At 41.0% G+C, this 17,211-nt stretch overlaps 1 protein-coding gene across 1 annotated transcript; it reads right to left on the bottom strand.

The window, feature by feature from the left end:
* Nucleotides 1–2,268: 2,268 nt before the first annotated feature.
* On the bottom strand, nucleotides 2,269–16,304 carry GRXCR2 (glutaredoxin and cysteine rich domain containing 2). The gene is made up of 3 exons (XM_023227046.1): nucleotides 15,969–16,304; nucleotides 10,246–10,473; nucleotides 2,269–3,597 (listed from the first exon to the last, which is right to left on the bottom strand). The coding sequence occupies exons 1-3, from the start codon at nucleotides 16,302–16,304 to the stop codon at nucleotides 3,415–3,417; spliced, it is 747 nt and encodes a 248-aa protein (XP_023082814.1). The 3' UTR covers nucleotides 2,269–3,414.
* Nucleotides 16,305–17,211: the final 907 nt, after the last annotated feature.

The following is a 17,211-nucleotide window of genomic DNA, read 5'->3' as shown; positions in this document are numbered from 1 at the left end:
CGTCATCCCCGCTGCTGTCCTCATGCTCACCCAGACCAGACGCGCGGGCTCCTTCCCTGCTCTTCAAAGGTGCGGGCGCTCTTCTTCCCGAGTCTAGCATTTGCTGTTTCCTCTGCCTGAGATAGTCTTACTGCAGACACCTTACCAGCTCGCTCCCTCAACTCCTTTAGGCCTTTCTTTAAATGACACCTTTTCTTATTTTTTATTTTTATTTTTCGTTTGTAGTCCTAGACATCAATCTCAACCTGATAAATGGCACCTTTTCAAGGAGACTCCCTGCAAGCTAATTTAAAAATTGCAACCTTTTTTTTTTTTTTTTTAACACGGAGATTCGCTTTTGTTACCTAGGCTGGAGTGCAATGGCACAATCTTGGCTCACTGCAACCTCCGTCCGCCTCCCGGGTTCAAGCGATTTTCCTGCCTCAGCCTCCCAAGTAGCTGGTATTACAGGCATGTGCCACCACGTCTGGGTAATTTTTTGTATTTAGTAGAGACGGAGGTTTCACCATGTTGGTCAGGCTAGTCTCGAACTCCTGACCTCAGGTGATACACCCGCTTCAGCCTCCCAAAGTGCTGGGATTACAGGCATGAGCCACCACGCCCGACCAAAAATTGCAACCTCTTCTAGTCCTCCATCCTCCTTAGTGTTTTCTTTTTTACTTCAGAAAAGGGATAAATCCTCTTATCCTTTTTTTTTTTTTTTTTTTGAGACAGAGTATCGCTCTATTGCACAGGCTGGAGCGCAATGGCGCCATTTTGGCTCACTGCAACCTCCGCCTCCTGGATTCAAGCGATTCTCCTGGCTCAGCTTCCTGAGTAGCTGGGATTACAGGTGCCTGCCACCATACCCGGCTAATTTTTGTATTTTTAGTAGAGACGGGGTTTCACCATGCTGGTCAGGCTGGTCTCCAGCTCCCGACCTTAGGAGATCCGCCAGCCTCGGCCTCCCAAAGTGCTGGGATTACAGGTGTGAGCCACTGCGCCCGGCCTTTTATCCTTTTTAACACTATATGTTACATATGTGTGTGTGTGTGTGTATGTAATTTATGTGTTATATATATAGCTTATTATATATAAATATATATATTTTGTTCTATAGGCTATATTTATTGCATAAACATATATGTTATTCCCATAAATCTATATATTTAGTTGTCTACATTCCTTCACCGAAATGTAAGTTTGCAGGAGCATTTAGTTTGTCTACCGATTCGTCCTCGGTGCTCCATAAATATTTGTGGATAGTCAACAATAACATACTGTAAACTTAAAAATTCATTACGAGGGTAGTTCTCATGTTAAATGTTCCTACCACAATAATAAATGAATACTTGTGAAATGAACACAATAAATGTGATCATTCATTAGTAGGTTATTTATTATGTGATGAAAAACATTAAAGGCTCTTTACAGAAGCTGAGGTTGCTCACACCTTTTCCTCTGGGCAACCTCCATAACCCCACTAAGGCTTAAATTAGATGCCGCTTCTGCATGCTCCAAATGCTCCCTGTAATGATCCTATCCCAGCACTTGTCACAGTGCATTTCAGTTATCCATTTATGTATCTATCTCCTCCTCTAAAACTAAGTTCCATGAGATACCAAAGGGATGATGCCTCTCTGGGTAACACGATACATGAAGCACTTTGAAATACTGTCCTGTATGCAGCGGGGCTCAAACAATATTTGTGATGGAATGTTCTTGTCAAAAAGCAGAATAGGGCCAGGTGTGGTGGTTCACACCTGTAATCCCAGCACTTTGGGAGGCCAAGGTGGGCGGATCACCTGAGGTCGGGAGTTGGAGACCAGCCTGGCCAACATGATGAAACCCCGTCTCTACTAAAAATAGAAAATTTAGCTGGGAGTGGTGGCGTGTGCCTGTGATCCCAGCTACTCAGGAGGCGGAAGCAGGAATATCGCTTGAACCCGGGAGGCAGAGGTTGCAATGAACCGAGATCGTACCACTGCACTCCAGCCTGAGCAACTGAGCGGACTCTGTCTCCCATAAAAAAAAAAAATTTTTTTTTAAAGCAGAATACACTCTCGACATCCCTCCTTCTGAAAAGGCAGAAGAGCCAACAGCTGTGAGAAAACATAAACCGAAGCAGGAGGTACAATGGTTAAGGACAGGAGCAAAGAAAACTGGTGAGCAATATGGTAACTCCTGAGTATGAAAGGACAGGCAAAACTATCATGGCTCCAAAAATATTTTAATCTTTTTTATTAGAAGTATTTATATTGCCTGAAAAGCATTCCATTGTTAAATTATATTAAATGCTGAATATTAGAGAATAACAAACAAATCTTGAGAAATTATTAAGTTATGAAATCAAAATTATTATCACAGAACGCAGCAGGTCTCAAGAGATAAATTTTGCAGTGTTATTCTTAAGGGCTTGGGGAGTGGGTATTAGAGCTACAAAAGTTCATTAACAAAAGTATGTTCTAATTTTATAACCAACCTCAAGAGGAAAGAATCATCCTTACTATGCATATTCATGGATAGTAGAAACATTACTGCTAAAAATCAGCCTTGGTTAATTTTTTTCTTTTAGAGGTTTCCAGTAGGTAATCTATAAAATATCTGCAGTTCTTTATGAAGAGATCATGGCTAGGTTCTAGACTTAAAGTGGATTTATTTATTTGGTAGTAATTCAGGGGCTGGAAAAAAGTTATATCATACACACATATTTGAGCACCAAATTTATCATAAATAGCTTTGACTTGGCTTATAACCTCAGTAGTTAGAGGCACGCAAAAATGTCTTATCTCCTGTTGACTTAAGAAATAGTATTGCTTACTGTCTGCATAAATATTATCTAAGCACACAGCATGGAAGAGGTTCAGGACTTTGAAAGGGAAGGCTTTTTGGCTTGCCTGTCTCCAGAATGAACATCCCATTTTGCTTGCTGTGGCCTGTTAGTGCGTTCAGCATTGGCTGTCTCTTTCCTCTTCTGCTTAATCAGAAATTCAATTTGACCAATAATCATTTGAGATGCATTATAAGCAACAAGAATTCAGTTTATCAGAAACCTGCCTTTTTTATTCTTTTCTCACCACATAATTTTGCAAAATAACTCCCAACCTGATGCCTGAAGTGTACATGTATTTGTTCACTGAAGCAAGGAGAAAACTGAGCTAAGTCAAGTGAGATACACTCACACCATCCTGGAAGGGTAATTTTAGAACCAGTTTCAAAGCAGACTCTAATTCGAAAATGCCCCTGCCACTTAGACCCACACCGAGATGTTACCAGCCTCACAAAATGTCACCAGATAATTGAGTTTTGCCAGCAGTGGGAGTGACTGCAGCCACTGCGGCCTCCTTGTTGGGGGAGGCAGGAGGAGAAGGGGGCGGTTTATTAGAAAGAACTTCAGGGAGGGTAAGATAACAGTGGACATGCAAAAGCCACGGGCTATTGATTGCAAATCTGGCAAGGCTGTAGGCCATTCTCATTGCAGGCAGGGCACCTCAGGGCCCGATAGGACTCCTTAAATCTGTTGGCCAGCATGGAGAACTTGCTGCCATGGCACAGAGAGCAGGTGGCACTGCCCGACCCTCGGCAGTGAAAACAGCTGTCCTCGGGAATATCCCCTTCCTGCAAGAAACAGGTTAGGGTTTAGTTAAAGCAGCAGTTCAAGTCTGTTGTTCACATGCAGATCAAAACAGTACTAGACTACAGCAAAGACTGGAACAGAATAGAGGAAAATGCTTCCCATGGATGTCAGTGAGAGAATCGGCTGGGACCCAGAACAGTCACAGCAATTTTCTCAGAGAGGATTCCCCTGGTGGGCATCTCTAAGACGGCATCCCCTGCCACCACACTTTGCATTCCGAGACTTCATGATCTTCATTGCCCTTGTCACTATCTCTGACTTGTTTTTTCTGTAAGCTCCATAAAGGGCAAGGACTTTATTTTCCTTATTGCCAAATACTACGAGTGAACCCTTGTAGCATGCCCGATAGGTGCCAGGTGCTGTTCTAAGAGCTTCCTGTATATCATCCATCTAATCCTCACAAAACCACAGTGAGATAGTGTAAGTATTATTATCCTTGTGTTGCAGATGGGAAAATGAGATACTGAGAAGTTGTTTGCCAATGGTCACACACACAGCTTGAAAGAGGAAGAGGTGGGTTCTCATCCCAGGGATTTGAGCACCAGAATGCATGCTCCTAATGCCTATGTACACAGCCCCTCATTGTAGTTGTCCACAGTAAGTGCCCAAGAAAGACTGTTCTGTGTGACTGAGAGACTGAGTGGAGAAATGAATGAATCAATAAATGTTACAATCCTTCAAAGCTTAGCTCTGAATGCTAGCAGTACTTATATCTTTATTCTCTTTGAGAGCTAAGGCCCAGTGATTAAGAGCTCTGTGCTTTGGAGTTAATAGACTAGGACTGAGGCTATGTCTGCCATCAGCCGTGCAACTTGAATAGTTCCCTTAGCCTCTCCCAATCTGTTTCTTTATTTATAGAATGTGAATAATAATGCTTACCCTTCTGAGTAGCTGGAACATTAAAGAGAGAATATATGTAATGCAATATTATCTGTCAGATCATAGGTTCACCATAACAGTTAGTTCACTTCTAAGCCTTGCTAACAAATCTCCAGTTATTGACTCCCACTCTCCAGAAAATGTTTCTTGGCTATCGTCTTGCTGTCCCCCTTGAAGTCATAGGAAATTGGTGATCTTGGTACTCCTTATAGACTATGAACCTTCCCAGAAATAAAGGGAGACACTAGATCAAAACCTGGCGAATCCAGTACCAAGTCCTGGCCATTTCAGCTTCTGAAAATCTCAAATCCATCCTGCTTTCTTCATCCCATAACTACAGTCCTAGCCCAATTGCCCACTGACTATGGCATGAACTGAGTGTGGACCCATGCCTCTGATCTTGTAGTGTGTCCTCCCCACTGATGCTCATTAAGTTGCCTGCAGTATCACTGCCACATAGAAAGCACCCAGGAAACTTTTTAATGAACACTTGCCCTCCAGATAAAACCTCAGGATAAAACCCAGTCTCCTTAGCTGATTTAAATTTTTTGTCACTTCTTTCATCAGGATCTTGTTCATGGGCCTCTCTATACTTGGTCTCCAGGGACCTTTCCCCACTCCCATTGCGGCCAACTCCTACTTGTCCCCGGAAGTCAGCTTAGCAGCTCTTTCTCCAGGAAGCCTTGCCCACCCACCGCTCTGGACCAGGAGTTCCCCCACCCCCATGGCCACCTGTACTGCCCCTGGCATGACAGGTATCCCATACTCCAATGAAAGTTCCTGTTGATTAGACAGGGAGCTCTCTGGACTTGTACCATTTCACCGTCACTTCCCAAATACCTAGTGCAGTGCCTAGCACACTACTTGTGCCAAATGAATACATAAATGAACAATGATATCTGGAGAACCCTTCCTGTTCTTAAATTCTAGGGACCAACAAGACAGCAGGAGTCCACTGGGTAGCTCTACCCAACTCATTCAGCTTTCATTTATAATGTAAGAATAAAAATAATCCCTGAAAAGGGAGGCATAAGTTTTGAAAATAGCTCCATCATGCTGCAAATTGCCTAAGAAGGTACTGAATTTTATTTATTCTAGATTTAAGGAATGAAAGTAATTACCCAATTGACAAAAAAGCAAATCATGTCTATGTACCCTTTTGTTAATATTTTATTGATTGCTACCATATTTTAGTATATTAACAGTGGAGAATTTGTTTTCTTCTCTTAAAATATTCAAAATAATATGTATTTGCAAAAATATTCTTAAAACAAATTGCCGTGATTCATGTCCTGCCAAATCCATTAGGTTTTATGTTTTGCACTTCATACCAGTGAGATTTTAATAATATAAGTCCATACTGCAAGGGAAAGTACAGTAAAATCCTACTATAATGCTATACATGTGATCCAAAAATTCATTTGCATAAAATGCCAGATCAGATATTGAAAGATTAATGAAATGACCTAGTAAGCCTGCTGTAGAGAATAAGAACAAGTCTTCCATCAAATTATACCTAATGTCATATAGTTCTAGGGTGCATTACATTATTAGAAGTTTCACTGGAGTTTCCATTCTTATTCTGGGTTACCACTCTCTGACCACTTACCCTCAACATGCTCTTTTTAATCAGTCAGTTAATTCAGCAAGTATTTAATCAGCACCACTCTGTACAAGACTTATATACTATAAGCCTCTTTCTTCCTTTCTATCTTTTATGTTATTCTCAGAAAATATTTAATAGGATATAGAACATAGTTGCACAGCATTGCTTAGATTCTAGAACCCAGCAGACCCACCAATCCACCTCTTACTAGCTCCATGACTGAGAAGAGGGGCTTGATCTTTTGCTGAAGACTCCAAGGCTTGTGTAGCCCTGAAGATGGTAACCAACGCCAATTGAGACTGCAAAACAGGGTGGTTATGGTCATGAGACTGTTCAATAGATGGACCTAGGTTTGACTACTGGCTCTAATGACCTCTGGCAAGTTACTTAACCTCTCTGAGCCTCAGTTTCCCTAGCTGCAGAATGTGACTATTAATAATATATACCTCACAGGGTTCTTGAAAAAGTATTGGTCATGGAGCATTGGTCATGGTGCCTAGCTATTGTGAGTCCTCAATAAATGGCAGCTATTATGATTTTGATTATGATGAGATGATTATTGCTATTATCTCAAAGTGAGATCACATAAAGCATAAAGAAGCCCAGATGATTTATGGCCTCAAATTCACTGAGCACAAAGCCAAATTTTTCCCCTTCCACCTTTTGCTGTGGCTCAATTCAATTATTCCTCTCTTCTTCTTTGATAGTTAATACAGAGGCTCAAGTCTGGCCCAGCTTTCAGCCTTGCCCTACTCTTTCATCAGATTCTCACTGCTGCCCCATTCCATCTAACAGAACAAAGAGGCTCTTGATCAGAAGGGGCTCCTTGATGTTCTTTGACCTTCTCTTTTGAAATAAAACTTGTCTGAGCATTTACTGCACGAGGGATTGGGCAAAACAAATAGCAATTTAAAACAGTTTAAAGGACAGACAAGTGAAGTATAACCTTTCACAGCAAACTTCTGCTGCACACCTCTGTCCTAGTTTTTAGCATTACAGCTAAAAAACACAGTTCTCACCAAATTGAGCTTAAAGGTAATTGTCATATCAGCCTTACTCTTGCTTTTTTAATCAGGCCTGAAGTATGACCTGCCTTTTATCATTTCTGGTCCTCTTCTGAAAATACATGCTTCTACAACTTACAATATAGTATGATAGATAATAGAATTTAAAAATTTTATAGTGGGAAGGTAGCACTTTGGATCAACATGTTCAGTCATCTCCCTGCTGCCAGGTTAGGTTCTTTTTAAAAAAAATTTTTTGTAAAGACAGGTCTCATTATGTTGCCCAGGCTAGTCTCGAACTCCTGGGCTCAAGGGATCCTCCCTCCTCTGCCTGGGATTACAGGCCTGAACTACCACACCCGGCCCAGGACAGGTTCTTAATAGTTCTGCATAGAAGATGAGAGAAGGTAATGGCCAAAGACTTCTTACCAGCTGTCACTTTGGTCTCAAATTCCAGTATTCGTTCCACAAACATTTAACTAATATTCACTGACTACCTGTTATATGCCAGGCTGCATTTTTCTGATACTGGAACTACAATGTTGCACCCAGCATAAACATGGCCAGGCCTGCCCTCATGGAGACCCAATTGGTAAGAGCAAACACCAACCAAATAATCACACAAATTAAAGTAAGATTGCAACTGTAAAGAGGGGTGTAAGGTGCACTGACAGGTCAATCCTATGGGATTTTTTCCTCATGGAAGCCAGGGAAGATCCCTCTGAGGAAGTGATGCCTCTTCTGAGATCTCAGAAGCTGAAGGCAAGGTGGTAGGGAGTCTGGGGACATTCAAGGCAGAGGGGATTGGCCTCTGGTAGGAAACAGAAAATAATACATGAGGGATGAAGATGGGGAGATGGGCAGTGTGTCTGGGGCCAAGAGCATGAGAAGAGATGTGTAAGAGATGATGCTGGAGGGGCCAACAGAGGCCAGGCTACACAGAGCTTTCTAGGACAAGTAAGGAGTTTGGGCTTTTATCCCAAGCAATGAAAAGACACTGAAAGCTTAGAGGGGGTGACTGATACGGTTTGGCTCTGTGTCCCTACCCAAATCTCATCTTGAATTGTAATCTCCATGTGTCAAGGGGGGAACCTGGTGGAAGGTGATTGGATCATGGGGACTGTTTCTCTCATGCTGTTCTCGTGATAAGTGAGTTCTCACCAGAGCTGGTGGTTTTAAAGCATGGCACTTTCTCAAGCACTCTCTCTCTCTTTCTCTCCCCTACTTCCATGTAAGCCATGCCTTGCTTCCCCTTCACCTTCCACCAAGATTGTAAGTTTCCTGAGGCCTCCCAGCCACCTGGAACTGTGAGTCAATGAAACCTCCTTTGTTTATATATTACTCAGTCTCAAGTACTATCTTTATAGCAGTGTGAAAATGGACTGATACAGTGACAAAGGGGATGACCTCATCAGATTACATTTAAAAATATATTTTTGAGTGTGGAGGCAGGTTGGAAAGTACGTGAGTAGATGTGAGCAGAGCTTTCAGAACCTTTTGCTAGAGTCCCAGTTGCTTATGCTCTAGGGGAAGGGAAGGAGAGGTAGAAAGGAAGAAAGAAAAAGGTAGATTTTAGAGAAATTGTGGAGAGGTAGATAGACTCATGATATGAGAGAAATGAGATAAGAAGGAGCCTTTGGTGCCTCTTGTCGAAGGCCATCACTCAAAGCCCAGTCATGACCTTCTTGTTCGCATCATCTGAACTCTCCTAGAGTGGAGACATCACTCAAGTTCCAGAAAACCCCTGGCCCATTTTTCCATAGCAATCCCAGGAGATTAAAGTGAATCCCACAGAAAACATCAAGTCCCAAGAGATGGAATCTAAGAGACAGAAAATTCATTTATCCAGCTACCCAAGCTTTTAATCTTTTGGCTTAAATTCATCAAAATTGCTTCCTCTACCCCCAACCTCACACTGTGAATTAATGACTATCAGCCCTCCTCCCCCAGTGTGAGCATGTCTGAGCAATGGTTTCCAGGGTGATGTGTACACACTTCTAAGAGGTATGAGAGGAAAACATTGGAAGTATTTATATTTGCTTTTTCTCTAAAATTAGGCAGATATTAAGCTTTATTCACATTTTTAAAAGAATTTTTATGCTAACTTTTAATAAACTTGTGGACGCTGACAGCCATATTAGGTTAGGCCGTCACTAGACAAGTGTGGTACTCAAAGGACCCTAGAGTAAGAGTGACGTTCAAATGTTGCTGACAGTAGCGTCCAGCTCACTTGTTCACTTTCAGCACATTGCAACATATTGCAGTTTACTTGCGCCTGGTCTAGTGGATTTACAAAGGATACTCCTTAGTTTTAACTAAACTAATCTGCCAAATGGAATCATGACTTTACATGATGTCTTCCAGGAGACTATGGATCAAGGATAACACCAATAACAGAAGAATAAGTGAACCTATAAGAAAAGATTGGGCCAGGCCAGGCGTGGTGGCTCACGCTTGTAATCCCAGCACTTTGGGGGGCCGAGGCGGGTGGATCACTTGAAGACAGGAGTTCGAGACCAGCCTGGCCAACATGGTGAAACCCTGTGTCTACTAAAAATACAAGAAAAATTAGACAGTCATGGTGGTGGATGCCTGAAATCCCAGCTTCTCCGGAGGCTGAGGCAAGAGAATCACCTGAATCCAGGAGACAGAGGTTGCAGTAAGCCAAGATCACGCCATTGCAATCCAGCCTGGGCAAAAAGAGTGAAACTCCTTCGAAAGAAAGAAAGAGAGAAAGAAAGAGAGAGAGAGAGAGAGAGAGAGGGAGGGAGGGAGGGAGGGAGGGAGGGAGAGAGAGAAAGAAAGAAGAAAGAAAATAGGGCTGATTTGTTTTCCACCTCTAGAACCAGCTGTTCATAAACCACATTGTACAGCAAAAACAATAAATATTTAATCAAATCTAAAAAGAAGTCAGCCAAAAATTAAAAATTTAGAGTATCTGAAATATGGACTTATAACTGCTATTGCTAACAATGTACCATTAAAATATAACAAATGTTAAAATTCCTCATATCTCAAATTTAGATATCTTAAGTATTCATATTCAAAAGGTTTTACTTAAGCAGCGCACAATCAAGCCAGCTTGGAGACCACTGCTGTAGGGCCAACTCCGAATAGGACAGTCAAGCTCCCCAACGCACCTGAGTATACCGGTTATGGGGGAATGTGCTTTCTGCCTCCACCAAAGGTCTATCTTGCTGGTCCCTGCCTCCATAGCTTTCTTCTTTGTTCATCAGAGATGCTTCCTCAGCCTCTTCTTCCTTCTGGAGAATTTTCCTCACAAAGTCTCTCTTGTCCATTGGGGTTCGAATGATTTTCAGGTTATTAGTGTAGATGATTATCTTTCCAAAATCTATAATAGGTAGGGGCTAGAGAAATGGAGAATGAGCATGGAAACTTTACCACCAATCACCAAGTAGAGGGCTGCAGAACCCGTCCAACACACCAGGAAACAGCAGAGAAGGAACTTCCACCACCCAGCATTTTTGATCCCATCAGACCCCAAAGTCACAGTTCATTTCCTGGTCTGTTTGCTCTCTCTAAAAGCCATGAAAGCCAGCTTCCTTCTTCCTACTGATGGTGACCAATCAAAGCTGAACTACTCAGAGTATGAGAGTCTGGAGGGCAGGGGCTAGAGCTTCTATTTGTACTGCATACCCCAACAGCCAATGCAGGACTGGGTATAATGAATGTTTAATAGATACAGAGGGATACTTTTTTGTTTTATATAAATATCTCTCCAGTTTTTTATCAGCATAAATAATAATATTAGTAGATACCATTTATTGGCACTATTTGTGTCTCAGGCATCATGCTAGGCATTTTACCAACATTGCCTCAGTTTCTCCCCAAACATCCCTATGAGGCAGATGCTATGGTTTCCACATTAAAAGGTGAGGAGACTGAGCCTCAGTGGGGTTAAGTGCCTCACCAAGGTGACAGGGTTACTCTGGCACTGTGACTAGAATTGGAACCCAATCTGTCATCCTAAAGCCCATATTTTTACCACCTATATCACACTATTTAAAAGTATTTCCCCCCCCCCCAAAAAAATAGGATCATAATATATACTCTGTTGCAACCTATTTTTTCATTAGCTATATAATATGAAAATCATCTGTGCCAATAAATAGACTTCTAAAGCATCATTATTAATAGCTTTTTTTCTCTTGCATGGATTTTTCATGTGTTACTGAATCATTTGCTCAGGAATAAACCTGGACAATACCACAGCGCAGAAAAGAGGACTGGAGGGTAACTGTTTAGAAATTACTTTAAATAAAAGACTGCCTGACTGCAGCATCTAAACAGATTTGGTTTATACAGTTCTGTAAGCAGAGCAGAATATTTCATGCCGAGGTATTTAGTTGTATAGTGTGATTGTGACATAGAGGAAAGTCATGTAACCTCTCAACTTTAGTTTGCTCATTTGCAAAGGGACTGACATCCAGCATCGCCACAGACAAGCTAGTAATTAAAATACAGAAATGAGTGGTAAACATGTGTTGTCCTGAGACTCTTGAGTGCCCTCCAATTACCCCACCTTCCCCTCAGGGAGCCTCTAACATCTCTAAACCTAGCGATGTAAGAGTTCATACTTAGGAACCCAAGTCTCAGTACCCTTCTCCAACACTCTATTGCCTTCTCTGCTGATTGAGCAATGTTCCTGTGTCAACTTCTGGGGGTGGGAGGTGCCGTGAAAAACCTGTAAAACAGTGGTCACAAAAGCTGGAGATATTATGCAGATTTTGAGTATTGTTGCCATTGTTGTTATTTAAAATTATTCTTCTGTAGTGCATGCACAATCATACTACACAACTAAATACCTCAGCATGAAATATTCTGCCCTGCTTGTACGACTGTATAAACCAAATCTATTTATACGCTACAGTTAAGCAGTCTTATATTTAAGGCCCTTGTATATTCAGCCATAACCTGGCTTGAGCAAGACTTCAATATTCAGGCTCTTTCTTGAAACACCCATGGAGTTTGCAATAATTATTTATTAAGCCACAAGCTTCCTATCTGGTCCTATTTTCTCTCCCTTTCTTCAAGGGATCGTGTAGCAGCTTCCATTTCCTATTGTTTTATGCAGGCTGGATTCTTATTTCACACTCTGGACTATCAGTTTCTGAATATCAGAAGATAAGGATGGTGGTACTTTTGGAAGGTTCCATTTCTACTTCTAGTAATAGCCAATGAGGTTCAGTTACTAGGAAGCTTTTCATTTCTAGAGCTGATTTCTTTTTTTCAAGACAAAACTCTCAATATGCTAAGAGAATCTGAGATCACCTACTCCAAACCCCCGTTTCTGAGCTGCTCAGTGAGACACCCAAGATAGCAAGTTTATTTTTTGATGTACCCCAAAGATAGAGGGTCTCAAATCACTTTTAAGGTGTAAAAGTTTTAGTTACCCTGATAGGCAAATTCTTCCTTGTGTTTAAGGAAATTCTCTGGGTGTAATGAAAGTTCACATTATGTGGTTACATCAAATGTCAATGAGGAACACCCACTCCTACATGACAGAGGGCCAGGACAGAGCCAAGAATGTTTCATTTCCTCCTAGTGCACAGAATGGCAACCTGTGTGATTGAGCACTTGTAAATACTCTTTTGTCTGTGGCAACATGCCTAGAGATTATTGATCAGGCACTATTAAATCTTTCCACTGTTCGGTTTTTAAATGCAGAAATGCCTTATTGGGTACTAGAAATTCAGTGGCTTTGGAGATAGACAGACCTGAGTTTAAATTGTATTAAAATGTTATTTGACAACTGTGTGAGATTTGCAAGTTAGTTAACCCTTATGAACTTCTGTTTTTCCAATCTGTAAAACTCTCAGAGAAATCTTGTGAAGATGAAATTATGCAATATGTTTAAAGTAGGTGTTCAGTAAATGTTACCTCCCTTCCTTTTCCCTTCCATTTTCTTTGAACCTTATAAACTTCAGTTTTAATTGCTTAAAATATTTTGATTATCTATAACTTTTTTCTCTACCCATCACACAAAATTTAAAAGACTCAACATTTCTTTGACAAGAACCTGCTCGTTATTACAATGGTGGGTAACATTTGCTACGTGCATAAAATGTGCCAGGCACAATGCTAAGGGCTTCTTACGTATTATCTTTTAAAATCATCACAACAACTCTCTTAAGCAAGTCCTTTGATTACCCTCATATCACAATGATGCTGAAGGTCAACAGGGTTAACTAGCTTGTTCAAGCTTAGGCAGTAAATGGGTAGAACTAAACATCAAGCTCAGGTTTGACTAGCATCAAAGCCCTTGTATATATATATATATATTTATCATCATGGTAATCTGTACATAACATAGAATTTACCATTTTAACCCTTTCTAAGTGTATAATTCAGTGGCATTAAGTGCATTCACGTTACTGTGCAGCCATCACCACCATTCATCTCCAGAACGTTTTCTTCTTCCCAAATTGAAACTCGGTATCCATGAAACAATGACTCTTCTTCCCTGCCCCCAGCCCCTGCCACCCACCATTCTGCTTGCTGTCTCTATGATTTTGACTACCTAGGTACCTCAAATAAGTGCAATCATACAGTATTTGTGTTTTCTTGACTGGCTTATTTCATTTAGTATAACGTCTTCAAGAGTCATCCACGTTGTGCATGTGTCAAAAGGTCCTTCCTTTTCAAGGCTGAATAATATTGTGTTGTATGTACAAACCACATCTTGTTTATCCATTCATCAATCTATAGACATTTGGGTTCTTTCCACCTTTAGGCAATTGAGAATAATGCTGCTATGAACAATGGTGTACATATATCTGTTTGAGTTCAGAGCCCTTGCTTTGAATTATTGCACTTAATTGCTACCCAATGTAGTCTCATAGCCACTATTTACTAGGAGGTGTTTTACACTTGGATTCGTTATTGAAAAGTCATGACATTAGCTCTCATTTTCTTCTTTTTCATAAATACCACATTGACAAACGGTTCCAGGGTATGGAGCTGCATGAATCCATCCTGGCCACTGTCATGCTCAGAAGCTGGCTATGATTGGGATGGGGAACTTGATCAGGAAACAAAGAAAACAGAGAAAACGAGGCCAAGCAGGAATTGGACCTTCAACGTGGCCTCTAAAACTCATAGAGTACTGTGTTTTAACCAACGGAGCCATGCTGCCATGGAGACTCATTTCCCTAGATTTATAAATTCTATAGTCCTAGCTACCAGGGAGACTGAGGCAGGAGGATCCCTTGAGCCCAGGAGTTTGAGATTGCTGTGAGTTATGATTGTACCACTGCACTCCAACCAGGGTGACACAGTGAGACCCTGTCTCTAAAAAAGAAAAAAAAAATTATACATTTACATCAATGCTAAATTTAGCACATGACTTATAAAGATCAAGCAACCCAAAATGTATCTACTGTGGCCTTGTATAAGGTTTGAATGAACTGTGACTTTGTGAATTCTAAATCTACAAGTAAGACATAGTTCAAAAGAAATAGTGTAAGTACAAGACTAGCCAAGTACCTAGGACCTAATAAGCACTCAACAAATGGTAGCTATTATTATCATGTAATAATATGGTTCTCTAAAAAAAGGAATATGCCCTAAAGAAAAACATTTGTAGAATCAGAAGATCTGGATTCTTATTCTGACTCTGTACCCAATGATCCTATAGTATCAGATGGATCCCTTAACAACTTGGACCTCAATTTTTCTCATCTGCAAAATGGGAATGACCATACTTTGGCTTTTCTCCCCAAGGTTATGGTGAAGACCCAATGCCATTGATACAGACAGAGATAGCATGTGATGATACTTTGTAATGCATAACTCACCCCATTAAGATAAGAGGTCATTCATTTCAGCCCCCTTTAATATCAAAAACAAGCCTACTGTTATCTTTGGTAATTGTGAACATGCCTATAATTACCAATGCCAGAAAAGCCAGTAATACATTTGTCTGCAACAGATGCATTATCTATTCCCTTAGGAAACTAACAATAAAAATAATTCAAGAGTAATTATCTGGCTTTCACACTTTAAAGATGAGAACACATCCTGGTGTGCTATTCATTAATACCGTGGATACATTACATAATTGTATTCTATCTTTTTTAAAAAGGCATTAATGGTCCCACTGACAGCATATATACATCTCCTATGAATTTTTGGATATCAGTGAATGTTTTCCAGGTTCTACCTTAAAAGAAAATCATGTATGGACTTTTGATTATCCGTGGTACTGGAAAGTAATTGAAATTCATAGATTAAACACATGTTTCAATTGAACCATTAGCTCATACTTCCCCACGTAACATGTCCTCTGGCTGATTTGCGTTTCACCATCCCTTCCCAGGACTCCAACTACCCAGAGCTTATGCTAACGAGCAACAGAAAGGAAAAATAAAGAGACAAAGCAGGCAGTAGGAGGAAGGCAATGGGGGTAAAAAACAAGACATGGATAAACTGCAAGCTGAATAATTGGCTGGAGTAAAATGAGCACTTTCAAATACTCAGCTCTTTCAGGAAACAAAACGACTGCATAACTGTCTAAAACCGCAGTCTGACAACCTGAAAACACTGCACCTCTATTTAATTTACATTCCAGGAAAACTCAGTCAAAGATCCAATTACAATGTATTACCTTGGATGGAATTTGAATACTATATATGCTCATTGCACTTTCCAATTAGTAGTCAACAAGCATGTTATTTTTACCCCAGAAATATTCATCTAATAACAGCTTCCCATTTGGTGCACCAATTGCTCTGGTTGGTACCGGAGGGTGAGCAAGACACAAATCTGAACCATTTAGGCATTTCTCTAAACACATTTTAGGAAGCCCTACCCTTAAAGCCTATGTGCCATGCACAATACCAACCTTATGGTCATTCGCCTTGTAATCGTTGAACAGAGGCTGGCCGCCTGCCAAGGTGTAGGCATTACCCTCTCTAAACACACTGATCCTCTGAGCAGTCAGCTTAGGGGAGTACAGCTGGGGCCTGGGGGCTTCCCCAGACCCATAAACACCATCCATTGGTTCAAGAGACTCTTGCAGAAAACTGTGAGGATATTCCTCCTTTGGTGACTCTAATTCCTGCCCATCCTCAAAGACCTGCTTCAGTACTCGACCGCTGTAGGAGGAGGAGATTTTAAATCGTACTTTCCGGGGTTTGCCATCACTCTTCTGATTCACTTTCTTCTCGGGGTCCTCCATCTGCAGAAAGTTCACCCTGTGGTTTCCAGCCTTCCGTGTAGCTGGTGAAACTTGGGCCTCTGAGAAAAAGGCATTTTATTTTCTCTCCTCCTGCATATAATTAATTCAAGTTGTTGCTGGGGTATGGTCAGTTTACAGCAACTGACACCCACACATTAAATATTGATGAACCTTCACGAAAAGGCAGGCGATTCTGGTTTGATGGAGTGGATGGAATATAAGACAAGATTGATTCTTCTCATAATCCCAAGCTCACCATGACTTCACCCCAACCCTAGCTTTTCTTAACCTGAGGATGAAGAAGTTTATTTAGACTGAACATGTACCAATTCAATAAGGATCAGACACTCAATTAGTTAACAAGTGTCTTCTTACTGTTAGCAATGACAATTAAAATCTAGTGAGCATTTCATAAGTGCCAGAGATTGTTACATGCATTATTTTACTTCATCCCGACAATAACCCTACAAAGAAAATGTTATCTTCTTTACAGAGGGGAAAATGAGGCTTAGAGCCACTTGTGATTTGTCTTCATCACTTGTCTGCTCTATTACACCTAAGTAAGTGACAGAGCAAGGATTTGAACCCAGATCTATCTGACTTCAAAACCCATGATCAGTCCATGTAACCAGAAGTTTTCCAGTTCTGTCCTAGGAGAGGAAATGAGGTCTTAGGTACAGTGGAGGTTCTTGGGGGCTGCTAAAAACAGGAGAAGGCCGAGGGTCCTGGATTCTGGGCCTTCTCCCCCTACACTAACCAGAGCAGCTCCACTTGGTATGTATTTTATATTTGAGATTTCATTTGCAAGCACAGCACAAGTCCCCACTGCCTGTTGGACTTCGTAAATGCCCGACACTAAAATAGTGGCTGGGGTGAATAGAAGCATGTGACCTGGGCCTGAGAACAG

Source organism: Piliocolobus tephrosceles, chromosome 4, assembly GCF_002776525.5.
Source record: "Piliocolobus tephrosceles isolate RC106 chromosome 4, ASM277652v3, whole genome shotgun sequence".
Lineage (NCBI taxonomy): Eukaryota > Metazoa > Chordata > Mammalia > Primates > Cercopithecidae > Piliocolobus > Piliocolobus tephrosceles.
This window is presented reverse-complemented; position numbering and strand designations above follow the sequence as displayed.

Bases quoted from the DNA above. Each gene is read 5' to 3' on its own strand.
- GRXCR2 (XM_023227046.1), bottom strand. From the start codon at position 16,304: ATGGAGGACCCCGAGAAGAAAGTGAATCAGAAGAGTGATGGCAAACCC. The intron at 10,474-15,968 runs GTTGGTATTGTG...CCATTTCTCTAG, and splicing joins ACAAGGCGAATGACCATAAG to CCCCTACCTATTATAGATTT. The intron at 3,598-10,245 runs GTGCGTTGGGGA...TGTTTCTTGCAG, and splicing joins CCCATAACCGGTATACTCAG to GAAGGGGATATTCCCGAGGA.